The sequence below is a fragment of the Microcaecilia unicolor genome, chromosome 2 (assembly GCF_901765095.1).
Source record: "Microcaecilia unicolor chromosome 2, aMicUni1.1, whole genome shotgun sequence".
Taxonomy (NCBI): domain Eukaryota; kingdom Metazoa; phylum Chordata; class Amphibia; order Gymnophiona; family Siphonopidae; genus Microcaecilia; species Microcaecilia unicolor.
The window spans coordinates 242,844,542-242,860,116 of NC_044032.1; the positions used below are offsets into that span (position 1 = coordinate 242,844,542).

Genomic DNA, 15,575 nt, shown 5'->3' on the forward strand with positions numbered 1-15,575 from the left:
GTAGTGTGTACCAATCCCAAATTCACCGTGGGATTCCTGAGCGTGCCCCATGGTAAGGCATTTTTAGCTGTTGTAAATATGCATCGGTGCTTACCACAGCTTACTAAAAATTTGATATCTGGTTCTAATCATCTAGACCATCTTCATTCCTTTATTTTTTACAAGATATTCATATTACTCAATTAGTTAAATTTCCCACTCGTGTAGCAGGCCAAACGTTAGATCTTATCTTAATACAAGATGATTCTTTTCACAATTTGACCTTTGAGTCTATCTGTAGATTGTCCTTGCCATGGACAGATCGTTTTTTTGTTACTTTCTACTGTTTCAGTTGAATAATCCTTCTCAGATACCTAAACAAAACTATTCCTTGAATTCTTCTTGGTTTGTATACTGAGATCCAAGTATTACTCAACCATTGGCTTCTTTTTTCACAAACAACTTCATAGATATGCCATTAGATGAATCTGCTCTATGTTGGAAATCAAATCCAATTTTTACTAAATGAATACTGACACTGGCATTACTACAGTCCATTCTAGAAAATCCCCTTGGTTTCATAGTGGCTTACTATAACTAAAGCATCAGTTACGTAGAGCAGAATGCCTTTGGCAAAAAACCAAACAAACCAAAAACGTAAAATTCCTTCATTGAGGCAAACATTTAAGGAGTTTTCACATCGCTACAATGTGGAACTTAAACTAGCAAAAAAAAAAAAATTCTATTTATTTTTGTTACATTTGTACCCCATGCTTTCCCACTCATGGCAGGCTCAATGCGGCTTACATGGGGCAATGGAGGGTTAAGTGACTTGCCCAGAGTCACAAGGAGCTGCCTGTGCCGGGAATTGAACTCAGTTCCTCAAGACTAAAATCCACCACCCTAACCACTAGGCCACAACTATTGGCAGCTCTTCAAATCCTGCTAAGGTGTTGTATAAAGTTGTCTCAAATCTTACTCATTATATTATACCAAACAAAGATCATTCTCCTCCCTCAGTTGATACGTTAGATTACAGTCATCATTAACCTCCTAATTGATTCCCATTCATCTTCTATAGTGGGATTCTCAAATTGTGTTAGCTGTTCTGAAAACTGGAATGATTGTAATATTCCCTTTCTTACTGCTCTTGAAAGGACATTAAACGATATTCATCTCACAACTTTTCAATTAGACCCTGTTCCTTCCAGTGGATTATTACCATTGGTTCTTCATTTTGTAAGTTTAACATCAGGTACTGTTCCTCAACTATGGAAGAAAGCTGTCATCATGCCTGTTTTTAAAAAAATCTGTATATGATCCTTTAGATCCTTCAAATTACTGTCCAGTTTCTAACTTATGCATTCTATCAAAGATTACGGAAAAGGTGGTATTTGATCAATTAATTTCTCATGTAGATCATACTAATATATTGCATCCACAATAGACAGGTTTTAGAACTACACATAGTACAGAAACTACAATGACTGCACTAATTAGTGAACATCATATTATTCAAGAAAGGGGAGAGATCATTCTCCTCCTTTCTTTAGACTTATCAGCCGCATTCAACTTGGTGGATCATTCATTGCTTTTGGAGCGTCTGCGTTCGATAGGTCTGGTTAATACCACTTTTGCTTGGTTTAAATCTTTCTCACCTAGCAAGTTTTCTCTGTATCTACCACCAATGACACATCTTCAAATTATGAACTAAGCTGGGGTTCAATCCTTTCACAGCTACTTTTCAATATTTTCCTTAGTCCTATTGCAAAATTACTTAAAGATCATAATATACGATTTTTCATTTATGCTGATGATATTTTTTTTTATATATCCTACATCCCCATTCTCAGTAGACTTGAAGCCCCTTCAAAAGGTACTTTCTGTATTATGCATTTGGTTTTCTTCTCATAAACTTGTACTTGATCCTGCAAAAACAATGGCTTGTTGGATACCTGGTTCATTTAGTACACCATCTATTCAATTGGAATTCTTTTGACATCATATTATTTCTGTTGATTCATTTCATTATTTAGGGATTCAGATTGATTCTAAACTTTTATTTGATAAGCAAATTTCTGATGTTGTAAAATCAGTTTTTTTTGTTATGTCATTTGCTTTCTATCCATAACTATTTAGATTTTAAGTCCTTACGTACACTATTTCGTGCTTTCATTATTTCCTGTTTAGATTATTGCAATACTGTCTATGTGGGTCTTCCACAATTTTGATTGCGCAGACTTCAGACCCTTCAAAATTCTGCAGTTTGTATGTTGTTCAAAGCAAAACGTTTCGACCTTGTCACTCCTCTATTCCCTGAACTTCACTGGTTACCTGTTTTGTATCATGTTTGGTTTAAAATTCTACTTCTTAAGACACTACATTCTGGTAGTCCTGCTTATATTTCTAGTCTAGTCATTCCTTATACTTCATCACGTTCTCTCCATTTGCTTGATGCCAATCGTTTAACACTCCCATCTCCTAAGCAAGCTCGATAACAGTCAACTCAGAATTCTGTATTCTGTTTTTGGCACCATTTTTATGGAATTTACCTGTAGATATTAGGTTGGAACTCTCCCAAAGTTTAGAAAACAGCTTAAAACTTATCCTTTTCATTTGGCTTTTCAATCTAATCCTTGATAAATGTATTTTGCCAGTTTGGCTTACATATACTCTTGCTAGCGGTCTTCACCTATTTAAAAAAATATTTATTTTTGTTGTGTTTGAATGACTGTCTTCTTTTCTATTGAAAATGGCATTCTGTTTTCTGATTTAATTTTATGTTAACATTTTATTGTGAACCGCCTTGATCTATTATTGTGTAAAGGCAGTATATCAAGTTTTGTGCTTTTTTATTTAAGGTCACTACATGTATGTGGACTCTGTTTACATCAAGCAATTCCAGGAGGTGGCTCAGCTGGTATCACCCATGATACAAACACCTATGTCAGGCTGCCTGTCTTTCTATTATCACCTTCAGCAGAAGAGTAACAATGTCTTTACAGTTCACACTAGAGACATCAATGGTTTCTATGAGGAGATCTGGAAAATGGAAAATGCAATCACAGGCGACTGGAATTTAGCAGAGGTTGATATCACTGCCCCATACCCCTTGGAGGTAAGTAGGAAATCATAATTTTCTAGCGTAAGCTATGGGATCATTTACTGATGGTTAGCATGTGCTAATGCTGTTATTGTGTGTTTTCTGCTGCAGGGCCCATTGTGTGCAATGAGCCCTGAGGCAGATAATACACAATAACAGCTTTAGGTAAATGACACTCTATCAGGCTTATTTTCAAAAGAGAAGGGCACACATCTTTCGACACAAATTGCAAGATGGGTGTCCTTCTCACAGGGTTCCTCAAATTGGCATAATTGAAAGCCGATTTTGGGCGTCCTCAATTGCTTTCTGTCACGGGGACAACCAAAGTTCACGGGGGGGGGGGGGGGGGGGGGGGGGTCGGAGGTGTAGCGAAGGCGGGACTGGGGCGTGCCTAACACATGGGCGTCCTTGACCAATAATGGAAAAAAAGAAGGGCGTCCCTGACGAACACTTGGACGACTTTACCTGGTCCTTTTTTTCTTACGACCAAGCCCAAAAATGTGCCCTAAATGACCAGATGACCATCGGAGGGAATCAGGGATGACCTCCCCTTACTCCCCCAGTGGTCACTAACCCCCTCCCACCCTCAAAATAATGTTTTAAAAACATTTTTTCTAGCCTCTATGCCAGCCTCAAATATCATACCCAGCTCCGTGACAGCAGCATGCAGGTCCCTGGAACAGTTTTAGTGGGCACAGTGCAGTTCAGGCAGGCAGGCAGACCCAGGCCCATCCCCCCCTACCTGTTACACTTCTGGCGGTAAATGTGAGCCCTTCAAAACCCACCCGAAACCCACTGTAGCCACATGTAGGTGCCCCCCTTCACCCATAAGGGCTATGGTAGTGGTGTACAGTTGTGCGTAGTGGATTTTGGGGGGCTCAGCACACAAGGTAATGGAGCTATGCACCTGGGAGCAATTTCTGAAGTCCATTGCAGTGCCCCCTAGGGTGCCTGGTTGGTGTCTTGGCATGTCAGGGGGACCAGTGCACTACGAATGCTGGCTCCTTCCACGACCAAATGGCTTGCATGTGGTCGTTTCTGAGATGGGCGTTCTCGGTTTCCATTATCGCTGAAAACCAGGGACGACCATCTCTAAGGACGACCATCTTTAAGGTTGACCTAAATTTCTCGATTTGGGTGTCCCCGACTGTATTATCGAAATGAAAGATTGATGCCCATCTTCCCACCCCTTCGCCAGGATGTTCTGCGAAGACGTCCTCAGGAAAACTTGGGCGCCCCTTTCAGTTATGCCCCTCCACATATCCTAGCCCAATCACATAACTACTATTGAGGCAGTTCTGTTCGTAGCACATTCTTCTTGTTTGAACACCCATAAGTTTAGAAAAAATGTTCTAGGAATTGATTCTATAGAATAGAGCATGTTATTACTAGAGGCCGACTGAATTTAGGTATCGGTTTAGGCACTGAAACTGGCACGAAATGCATTTTCGGCTGAAACCAAATCTTCCCCGCTCCCCCTCCCCGACAAGAGTGAATCCTATGGCCCTTGGTCCCCACCGCCACTATCCACTGTCCTCCCCCCAAAGAGACTTGGCTCAGACAGGCTGGGCTGGTCACCCACTCCAATCCCCTGGAGGAGAGTGGGTGCTGCCAAGCCAGTCCACCACCCACCCAAAGGCTCTCCCCTGGCCTACCTTTAATTTCCCTGGTGACCTAGTGGCCTCTTCGGGGCAGGAGTAATCCCAATCTCTCCTGCCCCTACCAGTTCCTTCATTTAAATGACTGGCTGCTGCAAGAACTCTAGGCAACCATTTTGATGGAAGAACCAATGGGGATCAGAACCAAATGTTCAATCTGATTGATCAATCTGCAGTCTGTCCAATGGTGGACTATTGTAATGGTTTGTTAATAGGAATTTCAGGTAATATGAGGGCTCTTCAGGTTTTTCCAAATTCTATAGCGAGAGTAATTAAAGGGGGATCATGTTATGATCATGTGACTCCAATTCTAAGAACTTTGCATTGACTCCCTATAAAATTTTGAATGGAGTTTAAAATTTTATTGTTGTTTTTAAAAATATTGAATGGCTGTATTTCCTCAACACTCAGTGCCACTTTAAGGTGTTACCAACCTTCTCGCTGTCTAAGATCTTCTCAAAAACAGCTACTTGAAATACCTTCTTTTCAGCAGGTTCATTTAGAAGAATGTAGATCTTTATATTAAAGTCCCTAAGTTATAGAACGCGCTTCCTATTGAATTCCATACTATGCAGAATATTGCCCAGTTCAGAAAAGCCTTAAAAACCCATATGTTTATTCAGGGATATGGATCACCAGATGTATGATATTATTTTGTTTTACAGTGGTATTTGAACTTACATACTGTAGTACATTTTTGTTAAGTTGTAGTATAGTATAATTTTGTATAGTTATGATGTATTTTTTATTGCTATGTTTGCATTATTTTATTTTGTATGTGGTCTTGTTCCCCACTTAGATTGCTGCAGATATAACAGGCTATAAATAAAGTTTTATTATGATTATTATTATTAAGTGGATGTGGCCGGTATACATGTAAACAGCAGCAGTTTTCCCTTTGAAAATTGCTGCTTATGTGTGTATCTAACCCACAGCAGGCATACATATGCATGTGTGTCTCTGCCTGGGTTTACACATGCTCTACCATGGGAATGGCCATGTAAAAACATTTAAAATATATGTAGGATTACTGCCAGCACATGCTTTCATACATCTATTCGCACCTTACTGTAGTAGCAAATTGCCTGGACCAGATGGTATAAATCCAAGAGTATTGATAGAACTGAAAAATGAACTTGCAGAGGTATTGTTAGTAATTTGTAATTATTCTTTAAAATCAAGCATGGTACTAGAAGATTGGGGCGTGACCAACGTAAAGCCAATTTTTAAAAAGGATTCCAAAGGTGATCCGGGAAACTGTAGACTGGTGTGCCTTTCATCATTGGTGAGCAAATGGTAGAGACTATTATAAAGATCAAAACTACAGAACATATTCATAAGCATGGATTAATGAGACAAAGCTGACATGGTTATAGTCAAGGGAAATCTTGCCTCACCAATCTACTACATTTCTTTGAAGGGGTGGATAAAGGTGAGCCCGTCATATTGTGTATCTGGATTTTCAAAAGGCATTTGACAAAGTACCTCATGAATGACTCCAGAGGAAATTATCAAGTCCTATAGGAGGTAATGTCCTGTTGTGGATTAAGAACAGGTTAAAAGATAGAAAACAGAGAGTAGGGTTAAATGGTTATTTTTTTCAATGGAGAAGGATAGATAGTGGAATTCCCCAGGGGTCTGTGCTGGGACTGCTGCTTTTTAACATATTTATAACATAAGAACATAAGAATAGCCTTATTTGGTCAGACCAATGGTCTATCTAGCCCAGTGTCCTGCTTCCAGCAGTGGCCTATCCAGGTCACAAGTACCTGGCAGAAACGCAATTAGTAGCAACATTCCATGCTACTAAACCCAGGGTAAAAAGTGGCTTCCCCCATGTCCATCTCAATAACAGACTAGAGATGAGAATAACTAGCGAGGTAATTAAATTTGCTGATGACACAAAGTTATTCAAAGTTGTTAAATCACAAGAGGATTGTGAAAAATTGCAAGAGGACTTTACAAAACTGGGCATCCGAATGGTAGATGATGTTTAATGTGAGCAAGTGCAAACCGATGCATGTGGGAAAGAGGAATCCAAATTATAGCTACACGATGCAAGGTTCCACATTAGGAGTCACCGTAAAGGAAAATAATCTAGGTGTCATCATTGATGGTATGTTGAAACCATCTGCTCAGCATGCAACAGCGGCTAAGAAAGCAAATAGGAATTATTAGGAATAGAATGGAACACAAAAATGAAGATATTATAATGCCTTTGTATCGCTCCATGGTGCGACCGCACTTTGAATATGTGCAATTCTGATCACCGCATCTCAAAAAATATGTGGAGGCATATTTTCAAAGCACTTAGACTTACAAAGTTACATAATAACCTATGGAACTTTGTAAGTCTAATTGCTCTGAAAATGATCCCCACAGCAGAATTAGAAAAGCTACCGATAAGGGCAACAAAAACGATAAAGGGAATGGAATGACTTCCATATGAGGAAAGGCTAAAGCGGCTAGGGCCCTCTAGCTTGGAGAAGAGATGGCTGTAGAGAGATATGATAGAAGTCTGTAAAATACTGAGTGGAGTGGAACGGGTAGAGGTGAACAGTCGTGTTCAATGTACTAGGTCAAAGTACTCAAGTAAAAGTAAAAATAAATGTGTAATTTAATACTTAAGTAAAAGTACAGTGAAGAAGACATTAAAAATGTACTTAAGTGAAAGTAAAACAGTTATTGCCTAATATACTTTTTGAGTAAAAAGTAAAAGTACCACAACTACAAGGAATGCTGCAACTATTGTTATCCCAACAACTTTATTGCTCTACAATTCAATTCACTTTGCTTTCAGTAGAACTAAATTTTTGAAAATGACTATCACTCATGTGAGTGCACTTGTGAGTTATTAATCCAACACAGCTGAAAAGGTTTTCAACAACTGCACTAGTAGAAAGTGGATTGTTCAGTCTGATAAAAAGTTCCTTCAAATCAGGCCAGTTTGCAGTATTATTGATGTCTTCTGATAGGGTCTGCAGGTTTTAATCGAGGGAATCTCTGAAACACTTGACTTTCGTATAGCAAAGAATACTGTATTATCATTGTTCTCATTATTATCTGCATTAGAAGTAGTGCTGTCTAATTCATCACTTGCATCTTCACTTTCATCTTCATTATCATCGCCATTGTGTCCAATTACAAAGAAGGCTTTCACAAAGTTGGAATCATTGTCTCTTACTGTTCTAAACAAACAAAAAAAGCAACACTGGGCCTTCAAGACTGAGACAACAGGAGTATTTATTAATGAAATGACCTGACACGGGCCGTGTTTCGGCGTTAAACAATGCCTGCCTCAGGGGTCAGGGTTTGGACGTAAAGTGTATAAAATGTGTGTATATCCAATGCCTCTGAGACTGGACTTAGAAAATCTCTAAAACCAAGCTAGCCCATTGCAAAGGATAGCTGCCATGTAGGAAAAGCACACTCTTACTGTTCTAATAATTTTTTGTCTGATGGCAAACTCTGTTTGAATATCTTTGAGAACTGATGCAAGAATGTCAAATGTGTGGGAACTCTTCAGTCTTTAGGCCAGTCAAGCAGACTTCCTCTCTAAAGACTCGAATGAATCCAGTGGTCAGTCACCCTTATGTAAAATTTTCCATGGGATGACCAGCAGTCTGTTGTTTTAGAGTCTGTTCACCAAGAATTGCTAAAAGCTTCAGCGTCATTTCCGCTTTAAAGTGACCCAACTCATCACTGTTCTGTTTGGCTAGAGACCAGTAACCAATTCAACAAGCACAGGCAACTCAACTGTTCTCATAGGTTATATTCATTGAACAGCAAAAATTAAGATGAGATGATCCACTGTTTGCAATAGGAAAATCCTGTTCCCGGTTTTGCTGTTTCATTTGGTTTACTGTGGAGTCGTCATTTACATCTTGCTTCCCGCTTTTACTTTTTACTTTTAACCGCAAGCATCAAATGTAACTGAGTAAAATTAGTAAAAATTGGTGAAATTATTACCTCAGTAAAAGTTATCCTGTACTTCTTTCAAGTAAACGTAACACAGCTTTTACTTAAGAACAGTAACTATTTACATTTACTTAGTTACTGTACAGCACTGGATATGAATCACTTGTTTAAACTGGAAATATATTTCACTCAACATGTAATTAAACTTTGGAATTCATTGCCAGAGAATGTGGTAAATGCAGTTAGCTTAGCAGGGTTTAAAAAAGGTTTGGACAATTTCCTAAAAGTCCATAAGCCATTATTAAGATGAACTTGAGAAAATCCACTGCTTATTTCTGGGATAAGCAGCATAATATTTGCTTGGGATTTTGGCAGGTACTTGTAACCTGGATTGGCCACTTTTGGAAACAGGATACTGGTCTTGATGGACCTTCAGTCTGTCCCAGTATGGCAACGCTTATGTTCTAATGGCTCTTTCCACATGTGTCCCAAGTGCTGAATTTACAAGAAGAGTGGCCTTGAGCTTGGAGCAGTGGACTGAGAACAAGGAAAAATCAGGTTCAAATCTCCCTTCTCTCACTAACAGTTCTTGTGACCTTGGGTCAAATTTAGGGCTAGATTTCCAAAAAGATGTTATCCAGATAAGTGCTGCTGACCAGGATATTTAGCAGGTCTATCCAAATAGTACCTCTGAATATCCTTATAGACCACCTCAGCGCTATGCAGACAGTGGCTGGAGCCAGGGCAGTCCCAAAATTTACCTGGATAGTGGCAATGTTCAGTCCACTGAACAGATTTTATGCAGATATCATAGGAGCAGTGGCGTACCAAGGGGGGGCGGTGGGGGCGGTCCGCCCCGGGTGCCAGTGGGTGGGGGGTGCTCCGCTCCCGCCGCCTCCTGTGGCCGTTCCCGCGGCGCCGCACATTTAAAAAACCGGCGAAGCAGCGTCGCAGGCAGCACCTCGTGCCCTGCTTGTAAAAAAAAAATCAAATCTCCTTCTCCTCCTCGTCTTGACTCGACTCGGGCCTTGATTGGAAGGCCCGAGTCGACGTCAAGACATCAAGACGAGGAGAAGGAAGGAGATTTGATTTTTTTTTTTTTACAAGCAGGGCACGAGGCGCTGCCTGCGACGCTGCTTCGCCGGTTTTAACGGGACTGAGGTGGGGAAGGAGAGGGGCGAAAGGGACTCGGGTGGGGGTGTTCAGAGGGGAGAAGGGGACTGGGGTAGGGGTCTCAGACAGGGGAGGGGAGAAGGGGACTGGGGTGGGGATCTCAGAAGGGAGAAGGGGAGAGGAGAAGGGGACTGGGGTGGGGGTGTTCAGAGGGGAAAAGGGGAGGGGAGAAGGAGACTGGCGTGGGGAGAAGGGGACTGGGGTGGGGGTCTCAGACGGGGGAAGGGGAGGGGAGAAGGGGACTGGGGTGGGGGTGTTCAGAGGGGAAAAGGGGAGGGGAGAAGGAGACTGGCGTGGGGAGAAGGGGACTGGGGTGGGGGTCTCAGACGGGGGAAGGGGAGGGGAGAAGGGGACTGGGGTGGGGGTGTTCAGAGGGGAGAAGGGGACGGGTGGGGATCTCAGACAGGGGAGGGGGAGGGGAGAAGGGGACTGGGGTGGGGATCTCAGAGGGGAGAAGGGGACTCGGGTGGGGGTGTTCAGAGGGGAAAGGGGACTGGGGTGGGGGTCAGACAGGGGAGGGGAGAAGGGGACTGGGGTGGGGATCTCAGAGGGGAGAAGGGAAGGGGAGGGAAGAAGGGGACTGGGTGGGGGTGTTCAGAGGGGAGAAGGGGACTGGGGTGGGGGTCTCAGAGGGGAAAAGGGGAGGGGAGAAGGGGACTGAGGTGGGGATCTCAGACAGGGGAGGGGAGAAGGGGACTGGGGTGGGGATCTCAGAGGGGAGAAGGGGAGGGGAGAAGGGGACTGGGATGGGGGTGTTCAGAGGAGAAAAGGGGACTGGGGTGGGGGTCTCAGACATGGGAGGGGAGAAGGGGACTGTGGTGGGGGTCTCAGACAGGAGAAGGGGAGGGGAGAAGGGGACTGGGGTGGGGGTGGTCAGAGGGGAGAAGGGGGCTGGAACTGGGGGCTGAAAAAAGGGGCAGAGAGAGAGAGGGGACAGATCCTAGATGGAAGGGGGAGCGAGAGGGAGGGCAGACCCTGGATGGATGGGAGAGGGAGGGCAAATGGTGGATTGAAGGGGCAGAGAGAAAGGGCAGGCAGTGGATGGAAGGGACGGCAGAGAGGGCAGACACTGGATGGCAGAGAGAGAGAGAGAGAGAGAGTGAAGACAGATGCTGGATGGAAGGAAGACGGTGAAAAGAAGATGAGGAAAGCAGAAACCAGAGACAACAAACTGTAAATAAAATATATATTTTTATTTTTTTTGCTTTAGGATAAAGTATTGTAGATGTGTTAAATGTTTATAATAGAACATGTAAATAAGGTAATCTTTTTATTGGACTAATTTTAATACATTTTGACTAACTTTCGGAGAACAAAACCCCCTTCCTCAGGTCAGGATAGGATACTGTAACAGCACTATACTGTACTGACCCGAGGACGGAGGTTTTGGCCTCTGAAAGCTAAATGTATTAGTCCAATAAAATGGTATTATTTTACTTTCTATATTTGTTTTATTTCTATTTGTTAATTTGTAAAGTGGTGATTGGTACTTGTTAATTTTTTTCAAATTTACATCTGCTGTCTTTATATTTTGCACAGTACTAGGGGACAGTTTCTGTTTCTGTGGTGTTGAATTGTATGCAGAGTCTGGCATTGGGGGTTCAGTTTAATTTTTGTCTAAATAGAAAGTTTATGATTACTTATTCTATAGTGGATTAGGGTGTATCTGTGTTTGTGAAAAAGACATGGCTTTCAGTTGGCATTGACTGTGCAGGATCTACGATTTGTACTATTCTGTCTGGTTTCGTTTTACAATAGGTGAATTGATGTTCTAGTGCTCACTGTAGTGTTTAAGATGCTTTCCTTTTCCTTGTGTGACTCGTAGAAATGACTGCTTATGGTATGGTAGAATTGCTCTATAGGTCCTGAGTGTTTTGTATTCTCGGCATGCCTAGTACTGGATTTGGGGGGGGGGTGTTAAAAAATGACCGGCCCCGGGTGTCAACTACCCTAGGTACGCCACTGCATAGGAGCGTACCCAGATAACTTATATGGCTAGCAGATTGAATATTGTCACTATTCAGATCATTTTTGCCTTATCTGAATAGTTTATTTAAACATTTTCAAAACTGACAGGCAGAACAAAGCGGTGTACAGACTAAAATATCAAGAAAAGGAAAGGAACTCCATTAACTGACAGGAAAGAAATACAGACACTGAAAGACAAAGAGAGAAAACAGGAAAATAAGAAGGACAAAGAAGATATACACAGGGATATTAATGACATGACAACCTAATCAGTCAGAACCCCCATAGGCCTATTGGAATAGCCAGGTTTTCAACTCTGTCTTAAATCTCTTAAACTCAATAATACTAAAGACATACAGCGGCAGTGGTGTAGCTCCGGGGGGGGGGGCTGGACCTCCCAAATTGGCTCTGGGGCCCCCTAAACCCTGCCAGCTAAAGCTTTTGTCCCGCACTGGTCTCACATTGCCTGGCACGCTGTCCTGTTTTAAGTGGCTGTGCACGCTCATTTTAATGAAACTGAGCATGCAGCGGAGGGGGGGGGGGGGTGGAAGCAGCGGCAGGAGGACGACATCGGGGAGGCAGTAGCGGCCGCGGGGGGTGGAAGTGGTGGCAGGAGGGCGGCAGCAGGGAGGTATTAGCGGCTGGGGGGGGGGGGCAAAATGTGCCACTCCACCTTGGGCTCTGGCCCCCCTTCCCATCGAGGTTTGGCTACGCCCCCTGTGCAGCAGTAAACCGTTCCAGATATGCGGTCACTATATTGGATACTTTGATTACCATAGCTGGCATTTAAAAAAGAAGCTAACTGCGGTGACTGAATATTGACCTGATAGTGCTCTTGGGTCCCAGTGGTCCATCATTTAAACTGAGGCAAGTAACACAGTGTGTGCAACTGTCCCCCCCCCCCCCCCCCTGAAAAAATGTTTATTATCCACTCCCCAAAATTTAGTTTCCCCCAACAAATAACCCCTGCCCACATCAGATTTTCCCCCTTAGCAACCCCCCCCCCACCCTTTTGAAAACTTTGTCACCCTACTTGAGCACTATAAATGAACCCAGCAAGTTCCCTATCCCCTCCCTGCATCCCACTTTATGCCTTAAATGGAACCCCAGGATATCCAGGGCAGGAACAATCCTCAGTCATTCCTACCCTGCCAGTGCCAATATTCAAAATACCATCAACAGACCAGAGACTCCCTATGCCCCTTACTTCTGTCCATTAGTAACTCCCATGTTAACTAGAGAGGAAGAGAACAGAAGGAGACGAGAACTAAAGCTCATTAAAGTGCATGTTAAGGCATGTTTTTAATACAGGGGGTTTAGTACATTATATAGATATTTTAAAGGCCAAAAGACACAGCTGGTCTAAGATGTTCAGCACCAGTTTATAATCTGCTTTGAAAGAAAATATACCAAACCTTTAACAGAACTGATGTCTATATGCTTCAGGTTAGGTAGTATTACGGGTAGTTTATTGAATCAGAATGATGGGTGACTTTACATTTTACACTCTTTATGCACATTACGCTTGTTTTATGATAATGAGCTATGTTTATTTATACTTAATAAGCATTACTAATCTGCAAGGTTACTATCTAGAAACACTGAAGAACTCCTGCATCAATTTGTTTTCTTGTATCTTTATTTGTTTGTTCAATAAAAATTGTTATATGCTACCAGAACTGATGTCTCTAGCCAGCTCATTTGTTCTGAAGTCTGTCAGTTTAGTTGGAGCACTGTTAGCCTGCAAGACTAAATGCAGCCATGGATGAAAGCTTCAAATTAAAGTCTGTTGCATTTAGAACAACAAAAAAAAAAAAAATACAAAATCTAGAAAAACGACTAATGTTTAGTGCAGAACAAAACTGATTGGGAACGCATAAACCCCCAGAACATTTAGGATCATGTGAATTCTTTGCAAATTGGAAAAGACTCTAGAAGATATGCAGAGCAATGAGAAAGTGCCCTACAGTGTGTGAAATATTTTCCATACCAAGCCGTATCTTTGAATTGGAGCTAAGCAATGTGGCGTTTTGAAATAAGAGCTACCAGTAACAACTGAGTATCTTGATAAACTGTTAATGCAGTGTAGCACCATCAGCAGGCAACAAAGTGGTTTGTTTGCATTTTGCAGGTCATTTTTGAAGTTGCTTTCAATGGCATCCATGCAGGGCATATTGCTATCGATGATATTTCTTTCTCTCCGGAGTATTGCAAGAGTCAGACAGGTATGAATTTTGGTTTCGCTCTTCAGTGTTTCCTGATTTTTCTCCATCTCTCTCTGCTTTATATTTTATGTTTTTCCTCCATCATTCAAGGATATCAGCTGTAGCGTACAGAGGTCTGGAGCACTGTTCCCTCTAAGCTGAGCGGGAGTCCTCCACCTACAGTCCTGCCAGTGGGGGGTGCTGTTTCACTATCACATATTCAAAAGTGAAGGACAGGCAAGCTCTGCAGGACTCCAGGGAACCTGCCTGTCCCTAGCGATTGAAATCACAACACTGAAACACCACCCACCTCTGGCAACAATGCAATTGGAGGGCTTCCGCTCAGGAAACAGTGGTCTGGAGGTACTATCTTCCTAATTCTATAAACTTGAGTGTACATCTTTATATTTAGCATGCAAAGGTGCACACACAAGTTATAGAATACTGCCAGTTACACACATACCCCTGGATTCTATATCGAGCGCCCAGAGATCTGCGCTGATTCTGTAGCAATGCGCAAAAGCTAACAAGCTAATGAGCGCTGATAACAGCACTTAACAAGCAATAATGAACACTAATTGGCACTGACTAGAATTTACGAGCACAACTCGCTAAGCGTATTCTGTAATGAAGTGCGCCAAACTTTTAACATGTGCAGGTAAAAGGGGGTGTGGTTATGGGCAGGGAAATGGGTGTTCTGAAATTTACGGTCATAGTTATATAATATGGCCCAGTGCGCCTAAAACTGTGTGCAGGGATTTACACCTGGTTTTCACTAGTGTAAATGGATGCGCTTAGATTTAGGCGCTGATATATCAACTAAACGTATTCTATATACTGCAGCTAAATCTAGGCGCCGATTATAGAATACGCTTAGTTGGCACTGATTTTGGAGCTGATTTTTTTAGGCGCCATATATAGAATCTCCCCCATAGGGCCTTATTCTATAAAGGTTATGCTCACTCCTAAAATTTATGCTCCTAAATTAGGAGCATAATCTGTTTTGGAGCGTAGAGTATGCTCGTAATTTAGGAGCATAAATATTAGGAGTGTAAATTTAGGAGTATAACCTTTATAGAATAAGGCCCATAATGTGATTAATGAGCTGCTAATTGGCATTAACAACCAATGACTGGCTATAATTGGTGTAAATTGGTGCTAATTGGAGGGTAAAACAAAGAGGCAGATCTTGTAAAAAACACAGTCTTTATTGGTAGATTAAAAAGCTCCCAGATATCAAACATATAAACAGCAAGTGACCGACTCACCTGCAAATGCGCAGTACAGTCGGAACGCTGAGAGTGTAGAAGTCCAAGCCCCGCCTCCACCAGCAGTACAGCCCATTAGGGAGGAGGGCTTGGACATGGGCATGGAAATCAGAGGAGGAGGGAGCAGGGAGGGAAGGAGAGGGCGGAACTGAGGGAAACAGACGCTGGGGGTAGGGCAGGGGAGAGAACAGGGTTGGTGGAAGGGGGGGGGTAGAGGCCATAGGAAAACAAAAAACTAGCCCGTTGCTACGGGCTTAACGGCTAGTTCAACATAAAAAGCCCGATATGGTCATGTTTCGCTAGT

The 15,575-nt window shown here is 42.4% G+C and overlaps 1 protein-coding gene across 2 annotated transcripts in view; it reads left to right on the forward strand.

Annotated features, from left to right (window-relative positions):
- The window catches only part of MAMDC2 (MAM domain containing 2), a 207,194-nt gene that overhangs the window by 112,021 nt on the left and 79,598 nt on the right, over positions 1-15,575 (forward strand). For both annotated transcript variants that reach the window (XM_030193853.1, XM_030193854.1), the window contains exons 6-7: positions 2,841-3,097; positions 13,931-14,024. In XM_030193853.1, the coding sequence (XP_030049713.1) occupies positions 2,841-3,097; positions 13,931-14,024 (351 nt within the window). The remainder of the gene's footprint in view (positions 1-2,840; positions 3,098-13,930; positions 14,025-15,575) is intronic.